General features: G+C 34.9%; 2 protein-coding genes across 2 annotated transcripts; one reads left to right on the forward strand and one right to left on the reverse strand.

Moving 5' to 3' along the window:
- Positions 1-364: 364 nt before the first annotated feature.
- On the reverse strand, positions 365-1,573 carry RpL37a (ribosomal protein L37a). The gene is made up of 3 exons (XM_073971860.1): positions 1,473-1,573; positions 998-1,133; positions 365-698 (listed from the first exon to the last, which is right to left on the reverse strand). Exons 1-3 carry the CDS (start codon positions 1,473-1,475, stop codon positions 556-558), a joined length of 282 nt encoding a protein of 93 aa, XP_073827961.1. The 5' UTR covers positions 1,476-1,573; the 3' UTR covers positions 365-555.
- Positions 1,574-12,537: 10,964 nt separating this feature from the next.
- On the forward strand, positions 12,538-13,457 carry LOC141396413 (gametocyte-specific factor 1 homolog). The gene is made up of 2 exons (XM_073971861.1): positions 12,538-12,875; positions 12,934-13,457. The coding sequence occupies exons 1-2, from the start codon at positions 12,684-12,686 to the stop codon at positions 13,276-13,278; spliced, it is 537 nt and encodes a 178-aa protein (XP_073827962.1). The 5' UTR covers positions 12,538-12,683; the 3' UTR covers positions 13,279-13,457.
- The last annotated feature ends 1,686 nt before the right edge of the window (positions 13,458-15,143 follow it).

A 15,143-nucleotide genomic window follows, 5' to 3' on the forward strand; every position in this document is an offset into this window, starting at 1 on the left:
TCTGTAACATAAGTGTTAAGAACTGAAAAATCATTTTAAAATCTTGAAAGTTGGGTCAATAAAGAATCAAATTGTAAAAATAAATATATTTCAAAACATAAAATGTCCTTAAAAATAGTCTAAATGTGAAATAGGCATCTGAGTTGCAAATGTTTTGAGCAGCACTGTAGCTGCTAAAATTTGCATACCGCTGATCTGACTTTAGTAAAGCTCTTCAGTATTTGTTTCTTGAATAAGTATTTTGTAAATTATGTCCACTACAATCATTTGCCACAAATTTGATTCTTAGTTACTAGACTTTGTTTTGATTTTCAAACTATTCACTCCACATATTGTTGATCAAATTTCAAAACTCCAATCACCATATTTTTGTCACAACAGATGTTTTTTTATTCTTTTCTCAAACATATTCACATTATCTTTATAGTTGTTTTATCCAGTAAACAACCCGGAAATATACAAAAACATTATTAAAAAAAGACGAAGGTGACTTGTTTTATGAAACGTCAATCCACAACACCTACGATGACCAGCTACTATTTAGATACATGGTATCTATTTAGCTTGGGCGGTCTTCTTGGGCTTGGCTTGGGTACCTTCACGGAAACCGTTGCGGAAACGTCTACGGACGACCTTCAAGTGACGCATGCGGCCGGTACCGGTGGTCTTCCTCCTCTTGGCCTTGATGGACCAATTGTCTGAAAAATAAAATTAGAAAATTAGTAACTATTTCTTTCGAAAAACAGGGTATTGTTGGCTATATCCAAACCGGCAACAAATAATTGGATACAATATATAATCCATTCATTATTTATGTTACATGTTTGTTTTAATCTGCCTGTGTGCTTGGGACCAAAAGCTATGGCAAAAAACTAAGATCTTCAAAACACAGGCACGCAAAGAAAGTAAAATTACAAATGTTCTTGTTTTTTACAATATTTGGAATTTTGTTTTCCTGCGTAATGCTAATGCAGTTTTGCATTTCAATAATACTTACAGGAACGCAACTTAGCAGCAGGATAACCGCATTGAGCGCAAGTGGACTTTTGGATATGGTATGAGGAGCGACCGCAACGACGGCACAAAGTGTGCGTCTTATTATGGCGTTTACCAAAGCTGGATGTACCTTTCGTCTGAAATGTTTAAGAAAAAACGAAATTAATACATTTTTCCAATTGCGTACATTGTTTAAATTGATCACTTTTTAAATCTTGCTAGAGTTCGAAACCATCACTAATTAATGTTAACACAAAAATACACGAATATTATTTCTTTCCACCAACCAACTCACTGTTCAGCTTTGGACATTATTTACACACACATATAGTGGCTTTTATCACATAATTTTCCACAAATTTTGCATTTTATTTCATTCTTCACATATTTCATACATTTTTTAACAATTTTCATTGGTGATGGCTTAGAATTTTCAAGATTTAAAAAATTTTCACACAATTATAAATAATTCCTACCATCTTGGATCGAAAGACCGCAGAAGAAAGAGCGACACAAAGAAAGGGCCGAAATACGGCCAACTTCACATGACGTTTATGGCTGTCAAAATTTAACTGCAACCAACTTCATGGCAGAATAACGTGAATAAAGAAAACAAATTGGCAACGCCAAAATAGCTATTTGAAAATGTTTGATTTTGTTAATAAAAATTAATTAAAAAATCAAGATAAGCTAAAATGTTGCTAATGTTTTATTGTCTTTTTCATATTTTAAGTGTATTATGTTATATGAAATATCCATGGTAGTTTGTAATATGAATAACAAATTTGTTATATTTTTTTAGCAAAAATATAAGTGTTGTCAATTGAGCGATTTTTGTTAAAATTAGTTATAGATTTTGTACGGTTATTCTGCGAATTAATTTTTTGATATAAATAACATCACATCTTTTCGCGAACAAATACATTTCAATTACATTTTCTTTCACTTTAATGTTAAAATATCAGTGAAACTGAGACAAAAGTGGTGAACGACTCCCAAATAAAATGCGATGTTTTTTATTCTAGATCCTTCGTAGTTTCTTATCTCATATAAAATACTTGTGCCGGACTGTATATATCAAAGAAATTACATTTGTGTATAGACACCAATGAAATTTCAAAGAGAAGAAGAAACGTTTTATAGTACGGCTGGTCGATTTTTGTTTTATCAAAATTTGAAATGAAAAAGATGTAATTTTTATTTTTTTCATTAGACAAGAATAAATTCGCCTTGCATCGACTAAAGGTGTGAACAGAATGAAATATGCCACTTTTTCACGCTCACCCTGCAAACCATTGGAAGATTGTTGGACGATTTTTCGACTAGATTTTTCTTCAACGCTTCTTTCCGGCGATCTTTTAGCGAATTTTTATATAAAATTCACCCATGCGAGTAATTTGCCATTCGTAGACGATTCTCAAAAATTATTGTTTATAATCAATCGCTTCGACAAATTACCTGTTATGCTTCCCGGCGATCTTTCCGCGAAATTGTGTTATGTTCCGCTATTGTTAGAGCAGGCGAATAATATATTATTCTTCCGAACCTCGATCACGGGATTGTTACTAAAATTTTTGATTTGGCTGCTTATAATTCTCATATACACATTCTGCATAACTTTGGTATAAATGGCACGTATTATATTATGAGTATTGACAAACATAGTACATGTCTGGGTTTTGCCAAGTGGAATTAAGAAAGGCCCGAGAAGCAGTATAAACCACTATGTCATAAGGAATGATAAACAATTGTAACAAATCAGAAAATAAAACAAAAAGTATAAAAATCAAAGACAAAAAATGAAAGAAACAAAAAACAAAGAAAAATGAAAAATAAATTTTCTTTAATTTTTTGTTTATATTTTCTTCTTCTTAAGATCTTCCAAATGATTCGTCAGCGAATCTTGGTCGCGATTCGCATTCCAGAAACACTTACTTTAGGTTGGTGTTACGCAGAAGATTTTTACGCGATATCGCCTGCGAAAAATTATTCGCCCAGGAAAATCGCGTATTATTCTTAGGCGATAGAAATGGTTTGCAGGGCAGTTTCCTGTAAAAGATTAAAGCAGGCCTGCTCAGACACATACAAACACATTTTGTAATTGTGTTGGTTTTGAAATACACAAATTTCAATTTTCCTTTGTCTCTCTGTATACTGTGAGAAATATCGTAACAGTTTTTTTTATACCCTCAGCCTTTAAGGCCTGCGTACATAAGCCGCTCTGCCTGATTGCCTTGCTTTCCTGCTTCATTTCTGACGTAATAAAAATAATAGAATAAAGACGAAATTTTGAACTGGGTTGCCATCAGTTGGAAATTGGGTCGGCCTTCTTTGTTCTTTTATTTTTTATTGAAGCAGCAAAGCAAGGCAATCAGGCAGAGCAGCTTATGTACGCAGGCCTTTAGGCTAAAGAGGGTATTTACACTTTGATACGACGAAAAATGTGCCTCATCGAAATAATGGTTTTAGATCCCAAGTATGTTTGTACGATATCCGTTTCAGACAATTTTGAGTAGATCTAGCAATGTCCGTCCGTCTGTCTGTCTGTCTGTCCGTCTGTCTGTCTGTCTGGCTGGCTGGTGCGCACGATAACTCTCGAACGGATCAATCGATTCGGTTCAAATTTTGGGTATCGAAATATTTTGTCCAGATTCGATTTAAGTTCGAAGATGGGCCATATAGGTCCACTCCTTCAGGTACCTCCCCCACAAATGTTCAAAAATTGTCGCAAAACTTGTGCGCGCGATAACTCTTGTAGGGAATAACCGATTTGGTCCATACTTTGCACATCGTGTAATTTCTACCAAACTTAGATGAGGTTCCAATATGGACTCAATCGGTCCACTCCTTCGGGTACCTCCCACACAAAATTTCGGAAAAGTTCAGTTTAGGACCTGGTCTCGAATCGCTTTGATTTTTGTTTACGCAAGTTGTATTCGCTGTCCTCTATACGACGCTGTAAGTTTTATTAGGGGCAAGTCCATACTTCCTGAGAAAATAGCCTGAAAGTTACAAAAAACCCTATGACACCGTGTGTAGTGGTTGGAGCGCAAGATAACTTTCGAACGGATCTGCCGATTCGGTCCAAAATTTGGATTTCGTAATATTTTGTCCAAACTTAGTACAAGTTCAAAGATGGATTATATCGGTTCACTCCTTCCGGTACCTCCCCCACAAAACTTCGAAAATGTTCGGAAAAATTGTGCGTACGATAACTCTTGAAGGGAGTAACCGATTTGGTCCATCCTTTGCACATTATGAAATTTCTACCAGACTTAGATGAGGTTCCAATATGGACTCAATCGGTAAACTCCTTCGAGTACCTCCCACACAAAATTTCGGAAAAGTTCAGTTTAGGAGCTGCTCTCGAATCGCCTTGGTTTTTGTTGTAACATCTTGTATTCACTGTTCCCTATACGAAGGTACAAGTTTCATCAGGGGCAAGTCCATACTTCCTGAAAAAATAGCCTGAAAGTTGAAAAACAAACCCTATGACACCATGTTTATTGGTGGAAGCGCAAGATAATTCTCGAACGGAAATGCCGATTCCGGCCAAAATTTGGCCTTCGTAATATTGTTTCCAAACTTACTTTAAGTTCGTAGATAAGCCATATCGGTCCACTCCTTCAGGTACCTACCCCACAAAAGTTCAAAAATATTAAAAAATTGTGCGCATAACTCTTGATGGGAGTGACCGATTTGGTCCATACTTTACACATTCTCATAATATCTACCAGATATAGATCAGGCTCGAATATGGACTATATTTGTCCACTCCATCCCGTACTTCCACACAAAATTTTGGATAAGTTCACTTTAAGACCTGCTATTGAATTTTTGATTTTTGTTGAAGCAACTTACATTCACTGCCTCAATTACGATGATAAAAGTTGTTTCAGGGGCAAGTCCATACTTCTTGAAGGGTGTAAAAACCCCCTATTGCACCCCCATGGTCTATGTCAGTCCATTCCTTTAAGTACCTTTTCCGCAAATTTTTTGAAGTTTAATCCTAATCAACATTTTTGTCGGTTCATACGACCAAAATTTTGAAACCCCCTAAATACATAGGTTTTTGGGAAAAAAGTGTTTCAATTTGCACAGGCTGAGGGTATATCTCTGTCGGCAAAGCCGACTGATACTTTTTAACTTGTTATTTTATATTTCAAAATATAGAGTAGAATAATTATTTTATTTTGACCAAATGTGACTGTTGATGTTATAATTTGTTGCAAATCAAGTTCGTGACAAACCAAAGTGCGTTGACAAACCAAACACTCTAATTTGCCGTAAAAATTTTAGGCAAATAAAAATTCGTATTCAGTATCTTCATTCATTTTTTCAGTGTACGCATATAAATTCATAGACAAATTCGAAAACAGAACCTTCCTCATTGAATGTTCAATAGAGACTGATTTTTAATTTTGAAAATATTCAAAACAAAAACAAAAGCTCTCTTTTTAAATTGTGTGTGTGAGAAAATTGACACACACCGACAGCTCAGGTGCGCACCTTGAGCAGGCCTGGATTAAAGGACAAGTACTACCTAATTCAAATACTGCCTAATTCATTTGAATTAGTCCCGGGCCACACTACAGTAATTTCACTGAAATTTTGATATGAAATTATGCGTCTCTAGATCAACGTCCATAGTAGAGTAAAATCATAAAATTGCTGTAGTGGGGAATTCGATTTAAGAACACCTAATTTCATGAAATTTTTTAATGAAATTCACGCTAGTGTGGACCGGGACTTAGTAGTACTTGGCCTTTAGTCTTTTACATGAAACTGGACGTGAAAAAGCGGCATATTTTTCCACTTTGCAACTTTGTTATACAAAAAATAATACAATACAAAAATAGGAAATAGATAGTCAATTCCATTGCTCAAACGTCAAATGAAATCTCATCTGAAATCCATTGGATTTCATTTGACGTTTAAACAATGGAATTGACAGTTGAAATTAAGTGGATTTCGTAAATGTAAACCAATCCCAGCAAAATGTTTGCATTTTGATTTGATTTCATTTGACGTTTAACCTATGGATTTGACAGTTGAAATCGAGTGGATTTCGTAAATGTAAACCAAGCATTGGTTGCCCTTTTCTTTTTTTATTCTTTTACCAGAAGCAAGCAAGGTAAGCAGGCGAGGCAGCTTATGTAGGCCAGGCCATTAAGGCCTGCGTACATAAGCCGCTCGGCTTTATTGCTTAATTCATTTCTGGTAAAAGACCAAAGACCAAGTTCGACCTAATTGAAATGTGGTTCTGACATTTCTTTATTGCTTTACCAGAAATGAATTAAGTAAGAAAGCCGAGCGGCTTATGTACGCAGGCCTTTAGGGCTTTATTTTTTCAAATTTAACAAAATATCACATATATTAAATGTTTTACCGCCTCTACAAGTGGTGTTATAGTGCGCGGCTCGTTGTTCAGACTTGGAGGAGGTTAAATGATATTGATATGAAGAAGTCTTTATGGGAAATAGTTTTTTTCGGAATGATATATTTGTTTCCTCAAAAAATATATATCCCTAATGTACATCGAAAATACAAATAAATGTATTAAATGTAATGAATTTGACACTAAAGGCTGCGTCACATGCGATCCGTTGTGCGTCGAGTCACTCGTTAAAAACAACAACCACATGAAAAAAGTGTAAGTGATGCCAAGTTGGTTCTTGAAGTTTTCATATGGTTGTTGTAATGCGACGCTCAACGGAACATATGTGCCGCGGCCTTAACGTTACAGCCCAGTTCAGTCAGCTGGGTATTGCTGTTACCTTATATTGTTCTACCATGATTCATGTACCAGAAATGACACAAAAATTTACTCAAACGCTGTATGCGTTTACAGCTTTACGGCACATACGGTTCGTTGCGTCACGCATTAAAAACAACAACCACATGAAAAAAGTGTAAGTAATGCCAAGTTTGTTCTTGAAGTTTTCATGTGGTTGTTGTAACGCGACACGCAACGTGCCGTATGTGCCGGGGCCTTTTTTTCCCGGTCCACACTAGCGAGAATTTCGTTAAAAAAATTTCATGAAAATATGCGTTCTTGGATCGAATTCCTCTCTACAAATGGCTTTGTTCAAGAATTAAAAAGTTTTTACAATTTTTACCACTTTTACACATTTTAAGTTGTAAACTGTTCACTTCTCTTGAAACAAAGATGACACCGAATGATGCTCCCTTTAAAAACTTTTTACACGACAAATTTGGGCGAGTAAAAAGTAGTAACATGGTTGCTGGCGTCTTATTGGCTGGTACGACGACTTTGACATTTATTCCAGCTTTTTGAAGTTTTTTCTATTTTTGGCCTTACGAAAAAAAAGAAAAAATTGTTCTGTCTTTTACAAAATTTGCTACTAAAAAGTACGGGAACAAAGCTAATATCATTATTTTACTCTACTATGGAAATCGATCTAGAAACGTATAATTTCAAAAATTTTTTTAATGAAATTCATGCTAGTGTGGACAGCCACTTAAGGTCGCGGCACATAAGGCCGCTGCACATACGGCGCGTTGAGCGTTGCGTTACAACAACCACATGAAAACTTCAAGAACAAATTTGGCATCACTTAGCCATTTTTCATGTGGTTGTTGCTTTCAACGCGCAACGCGCCGCACAACGGACCGTATCTATTTGGCCCAATACGGTCCGTCGCGTCACGCGTTAATAACAACAACTACATGAAAAATGTGTAAGTGATGCCAAGTTTGTTCATGAAGTTTTCATATGGTTGTTAACGTGACGTTTTATGGAACAACATTCATTAACAAATTTTATACATGTACAAATCTTTTATCATATGGACCTATTTTTAACTGGTTGACATCACTCGTCTATATCAAAAGTGTTGAGAGGCTGGCAACTTAATTATAATCTAACTAAAATATGGTAACTGGAAATCGATCTAAAAACGTATAATTTCAAAAATTTCTTTAATGAAATTCATGCTAGTGTGGACAGCCACTTATGGGCCAAATACATATGGTCCGTTGTGTGTCGCGTCACGCGTTAAAAACAACAACTACATGAAAAATGTGTAAGTGATGCCAAGTTTGTTCATGAAGTTTTCATATGGTTGTTGTAACGCGACGCTTTAAGTCTGTGTTTAGACACACAAATTTCTCGGGAAAGTAAATTGAGTTTTTTGGGAGAGAGCGGAGAGGAAAGAGCTCCTCAATACTCTTTCCTACCCCCTATTGCCTAAAAAACTGAATTTACTTTCCCGAGAAATTTGTGTGTCTAAACACGGACTATGGAACAACATTCATTAAAACATTTTTTTCAGTCTTGTTCACTTGTTACTCGACTACAGACGTGTGTTTTTCTTTCGCATTAACAAGTGACGTTTCTTTGCAAACATCATCACACAGTTATCTTTTGTTAATTCTTAAACAACTACAACATTAAGCGCTCTCACGGTGAAGGAGCCGTTACTCATGGCTCCAACATGAGCAAAAAAAACAAACCAAACTCTCTGCGAACAGAGAACCAAAACTATTATCATCCATTGCAAACAATCGATGACGACAATGATGACGTTAACGCTGGAGAAGAAATAATTATCGATAATGAGACGATTAAGAAGGTGAGAGTACCACCAATAACATTGCTCAAATGCAAAATCGAACAGTTGCATGAAATGTGCAGAATGTTAAATATAACCGAATATTCGGTCAAAAAAATTTCTATTGGACATAAATTGTATTGTACCAAGGAGGAAGATTACAAATTAGTCTGCGAGAAAGCAGCATCTCAATTTGAATTTCAGTATTTCTCATATGGAACGAAATTCGATAGACCATACAAGGCAATCCTTTTGAATTTTGAGAAAAAGGACCCTAAAATAGTTAAAAATATGCTTATTGCTAAAGGGTTGAAATGTATAGATGTTAAAATCGTCATTAGACGCATAAATAATGAAGAACATATTATTTATGTCGTCTATTTCGAAAGGAAATCTATAACTCTGCGTGAACTTAGAGAAAATCATTCCGATATTGAACGTTCGAGAATTAAATGGGAATATCAAAAACCCAATAAGTCCAAACTTACACAATGCCATAATTGCCAAATGTATGGCCACGGATCGAGTAGGTGTAGAGTTAAAACGTTCTGCGCAAACTGCGCTGGAAATCATAATACCTCGGAATGTAAGGAAACCCTTTTGAAATGCGCCAATTGTGGTGGCGATCATAAATCTATATCTAATGAGTGTCCCAGTCGATTGAAATATATTGAAATAAGAGAACGATTCAAGCCGAAAAGAGTAATTAGAACTCAAGCTAATTATCAGAATCATCAGAATTATGAAAACCAATTTCCAAACAGGTTGAATCAAACATTGCCTAAAGTAAATGATTGGTCAAAATCAGGACAAACTGGAGAAGACCTATTTTCAATTGAGGAGTTGCAAAACTTAACATCTGAACTAATTTCCAAATTAAGAAATTGCAAGACAAAGCAAGAACAATTTGATGTTGTCACCAGTATTGCCTTCAAATTTTTAAAATGAGTCAATCAATCAAAATAATATCTTGGAATTCCAGAGGAATTCGAAATAAAAAAGATGAGTTCTTTAATTTTCTAAACTCAAATGCAGTTGATATATGCCTTTTATGTGAAACATGGCTTAATTCAAATATTTCCATCAAAAATCAAAACTTCATATGTTATCGAAATGATCGGCCTGAGAGAAGAGGGGGTGGAGTCGCAGTTATTATAAGAAAAGGCATACGTCATAAATTTTTGAAACCGAAAAATACATCTGAAATTGAAAATGTTGGTGTTCAGATTTATATTAATAATTCTGAAATCAATATATATGCATGCTATTTTCCAGGTGGTGCTCGTAATGCACAAAGAAAACAAAACTTCTTGTATGATATTCATAAACTAACTAATAGTAAAAGCTATATTCTCGGCGGAGATTTTAACTGCAGGCATAATCATTGGGGTTGCCAAAGGAATAACTGTTGGGGAAATTTGCTCTACGATAAATATCAAACTAGTTCCTACGACATAATGTTCCCACCAACTAGCACTTACATACCGGCAGACGCAAGGCGACAGCCTTCTACTCTTGATTTATTGTTGACCGATGTGCCAACATATATACAAACTGTTAAGGCCGTCAATAATTTGGGATCAGATCATCTACCAATTTTAATCGAAGTCAATAGAAATGTTGATCAATCTGAAAATTTATTTTATGATTTCAGTAAAGCCAATTGGAATCGATTCAAATCACATATTAATAGAAATCCGTCTTTAAATCATGATGTCGATACGTCTAACATTGATACTGATCATATTGACCATCTGGTAACCAATCTAACCAACAGCATCAAAGAAGCTGTTGAATTAAGTGTCCCCAAATGTTACTTTAAAAGTAAGAGTAATGAAATTCCCAGAAACGTAAAAGAAATGATTCTATTTCGAAATATCTATAAACGAAATTGGAAACGCTTTAGAGACCCAATTGATAGGCATCAAATGAACGTTCTAAACAGAAGAATAAATGCAGAGTTAACTGATTTTCGTAATAAAAATTGGAACCAAATGCTATCTAATTTGGATAAAGCATCTTCGCCTTTTTGGAAAATATCTCAGGTGCTGAAGAAAAAGATCAACGTTATTCCAGCCCTTAGAATGGAAAATGAAGTATTTTTTACTCCGGAAGAAAAGTGTGAAGTTTTTGCAGAAACTTTTCTTAAAAATCATACAGTATCTACATCGCTTAGTGATAGTAATACTATCAGAGGGGTAATGAACGGTGTACATGATATAAATATTTCGATACCTGAACCATCAAGATTAAAGTTCACAACAATAGATAAAGTAAAAAAATTAATTAAAAAACTAAAGAACAAGAAAGCACCAGGAGTTGACGAAATTAGCAATAAATGCTTAAAAATGCTTCCTAGGAATGCAATCAAATATCTGACAAAAATTCTCAATGCCTGTCTAAAACACTGCTATTTTCCTCGAGAATGGAAACTTTCTAAAGTTATACCAATCCGAAAAGTAAACAAATCTTGTGACGATCCGAAATCATACAGACCAATAAGTTTGCTATCATCCGTCAGTAAGATATACGAAAAAATTATACAGGAAATGCTGAATGAGTTTATCGAAAGAAATGATATTTTACCACATCAACAATTCGGTTTTCGAAGGCAGCATAACACTTGCCAACCACTTGTAAAAATCAGAAACATGGTTAAAAACAATTTCAATGAGTCATTGTCTACAGGCATGGTACTGTTAGATATAAAAGCGGCGTTTGACGGAGTTTGGCATAACGGCCTTATATATAAGATGAAGAAATTTGGGTTTCTTCTTCAACTCATTAAAATTGTAAGCAGTTACCTTGATCGTCGACGATTTTGCGTACACATTGGAAAAACTAAATCTAGAATTGTGCATATACCAAATGGTTGCCCGCAAGGTTCCTGTATATCCCCAATTTTATATAATATATTTACTGCCGATATACCCCATATAGAAAACTGCACTGTTTCTGTATTTGCTGATGACACTTCATTATTAAGTGCTGGGCTTTATTCAAATATCATATCTCGTCATCTCCAACAAGGACTAAATACATTAAATGACTATTTTAAAAAATGGAAAATCATGGTAAATCCAGAAAAAACCCAAGCCATTTATTTTTCCCGCAAACGAAAACCATGCTTTTTGCCACAATCTCCACTTCTTTTCCTCGGTTACAACATAGAATGGAAAGTCAATGTGAAATATTTGGGAGTCATTCTTGACAGAAAACTAATCTTTGCTGATCATATATCTTATATCGTCAATAAAATAAATAAAATCATACGAATTATGTACCCATTAATAAATCGAAAATCGGACCTGAATATTGAAAACAAAAAACTTATTTTGAAATCAATATTTTTGCCAATAATTTTCTATTGCGCGCCTTTTTTCTCACCAGCGGCAAATAATCACATAAAGAAATTACAAGTGATTCAAAACAAGTTACTGAAATTAATTTTCAATCTCCCATGGCATTATTCAACACAACGGCTCCATGCACTGTCTGGATTCCATCTCGTCAAAGACAAAATCGAAATATACAGAACTAACTTTGATAATCGATGTATTTCTTCGTGTTATGTCCATATTAATGAACTTGTTTCATAAATGGATTTATATCCACCCCTTCTAGTCAACTAAATTTAAGGTTTTATTTTTTTTTTCCTTACATAAAAATTACAGTATGAATAATCATTGCTCATTATGTTATTAACTAAATATAATATTTAAGCAGAAAAGGAAATAGTATTTTCTAAACTCTTTGTATTCTTATTTGTAACACTGATTGTACTCGAAATGTCAAATAAACAAACATTAGGCGAGTTTAGGCGAGTTTAAAACATTTTATGAACATGTACAAATCTCTTATTATATAGACCTATTTTTAACTGGTTGACATCACTCGTCTATATCAAAAGTGTTGAGGGGTTGGCAACTTCATTATAATCTAACTAAAATATGGTAACTCTAAATACAGTTTGAGAAGCACTATTGCCTCTGCTTGCTTGTTTTTGCCCATTTACCGTTGGATTTTTCTGAACAACAGTGAAGCAGGACAGGAGAACAGCTTTTTCCAATTCACATCAAACGCCGGAAAATTCTAAAAGAAGTTATAACTAAAATGAATATTGTTCCCGAAAGTGCTATTTTTTCGGAAACTGAATTGCTGCAATGTCCATACGAAATTTCACATATGATTATGCGCAAACGTTTTCAAGTTCACTTGGTTCGCTGTCGCAAAAATCATCCCAAAGCTGAAGTTGTCACTTGTCCTTTTAACGTGACTCATCGTGTAAATAAAGTGGAATTGGAGGTAAAATGATACTTGCACGGTGTTTTTAATGTACTAATTATTATTTTCTTTTTGACAGTGGCATCTCTCGAATTGCTTTGATCGCAAATCATTTGAAAATTTCCGGAATCGTCCGGCTCCTGTAGTTGGACTAAGCTCATCAATCGATCGCACTTTCTGTGAAAGTGATACCACTCATCGTAATCTAACAATGAGCTATGCCAGCAATGATGTTACCATAGTTGGTGGAGAATTTATGGAACCATCTGAAACTTGGGATGATGAACCACATGTAGCCAGCTATAATCCTAGCGATTATATTAGTAATGCTGATATTTTACGCATGCCAGTTGGTATGACACCATCAGAAAGAAATGCATTTCGCTTGGCCGAGCGAAAGCGTTTACAGTCATTAGCTAAGTAGGTTAGGGGATACATATTTTTTACTTATGTAAATTTGAGATGTGATAAATCATCTTTTTTTAATAGAATACCATGAATTATTTTTTAGTTTAGTTTTCTGAAATTAAAAATGTTCTAATGAATTCTAGTTTTGTTTTAATTAACTTCATACTAAATAAAAGCAATTTATGTATATAAAAATGTATATTTATTTGGGCTGCTGCTGTTGTATGTATCTACAACATCAAGTGGCGACAGAACATCAGTTAATTTGTTTTGCCAATAGTTCATTTTTGCACTTCTCTTGGATGGGTTCTAATGGCTAACTGTCCCACAGTTTTTCAAAATTAATATTTTGCCAAAAATCGTATTTTGTGGAACATTGGAAGGAAATATGGACTTGTTCCCAGACATACAGGTATGTGATGAATTCCGAATCGATTTGGGATAAAAACGATTTGCCCAAAACGAGTGAATCGTATTTAGATGTGACGGAAACCGCATCGAATTTCAATTCCACGTTGTTTCAATTTCATTAAGGGGTCGATCATCGATAACAATTATCGTTGAGTGGCGTTGCCAGTTGTCAAAATTGATCCACGTATGGCAACTCTCAACTGAAGTTGCGAATCTCAGTTGACGAAGCGGCTGTTTTTCAGCAACCACAAATTTTCAGTTGCAGTGAACATTTTCGAAGAAACAAGAAGTAAAATAGAAGGAAAAATAAACATTTTATTAACAATTATTGATTCTTTGCATCATTAATTAATTTTGTGTATCAATATGGTGAAAATAACGACAAAGCAGCAGTTCGAAATATTAATTGATAAACTGAGTGAAAATCCAAACTTAGTCCGAAGAGTTCGGGAGTTTTGGTGAAACCAAAGCCACAGCGGATGAAGCGTGGAGGTCCATTTCGGACAGTTTAAACAGCCATGAACCTCCAACACGAACACCTGAAGAGTGGCAGAGTCTGGATTCACTTTAAAGCAAAGTTGAAAAAGAAAATGCCTCAAAATAAAATAAACTTCAACGACACTGGTGGTGGTCCATCACAATAAGTGAATTTATCGCCTTTGGTGCGGACAGCAGCAAATCTTTTGCAAATGAATTTGGTGACAAATACAGTAGGTTCAGTTTAAGTACAAATGAGGAACATCCTCCATCTATACAGCCAACTACACCAGGGAATTTCGTGTTTGAATAAAAATGGTGTTTATTATGTCTTTTTTCCTCCTCCGTCAACTTCGAAAGATCCAATTTTGGCACAATTTGTCCTCTATCAAGCGGATAACTTCCTTCAATACGCTCGACATTGTAGATTGACCCATGCAATTGTTGAAATCATTGCCATGGGACTTTTGGAAACTTCCGTCCGCAAAGAATCTCAACGCTGCGCACACTTTTAAAAGTGGAGGTATTGCTGTTGATCTGTAACTTTGAAGTCATCCTTTAACGTTTCCACAATGTAAACTACGGCATCCTTTGGCAATCCAAAATACGCCTTAAACCTGAGATAATTTACTGATTATACAGATCTTTCCACATGATCATCAGCTTACAGTGCAGATGGCAATTACAATGGATTCGACTCGTCCCTCAAATTTCTTCTAATAGATGCAATGTCCTGTACATTTTCTTCATCATCAAAAAATAATTCCACCGAACTTATCATTTTTTGGGACAGCAAATAAAACTTGACGATCCGAAGATTCAATGGCCAGGTTATATTCCAATCTTGGGTTGTTTTCCAAATTTGCTCGAAAACTCAGCCAAAATATTAAAATATTGTCCAGAATACACAAAAGAGTTATCCAAAGCGCAAATTATTATTTTTTAAAGTTTTTTTTTTTTTTTTGGCGAATAGAGGTCACAAGTTTGAAAAAA

Source organism: Musca autumnalis, unplaced genomic scaffold (genome assembly GCF_047663935.1).
Source record: "Musca autumnalis isolate F117 unplaced genomic scaffold, ASM4766393v1 scaffold_3, whole genome shotgun sequence".
In the NCBI taxonomy this organism is placed as follows: Eukaryota; Metazoa; Arthropoda; class Insecta; order Diptera; family Muscidae; genus Musca; species Musca autumnalis.

What these genes read in the sequence shown, in the direction of transcription:
- RpL37a (XM_073971860.1), bottom strand. An exon ending in TGCTGCTAAGTTGCGTTCCT is followed by an intron (nt 699 to 997) that starts GTAAGTATTATT and finishes TTTATTTTTCAG; the next exon opens with ACAATTGGTCCATCAAGGCC.
- LOC141396413 (XM_073971861.1), top strand. Translation starts at nt 12,684, where the DNA reads ATGAATATTGTTCCCGAAAGTGCTATTTTTTCGGAAACTGAATTGCTG. An exon ending in TAAATAAAGTGGAATTGGAG is followed by an intron (nt 12,876 to 12,933) that starts GTAAAATGATAC and finishes TCTTTTTGACAG; the next exon opens with TGGCATCTCTCGAATTGCTT.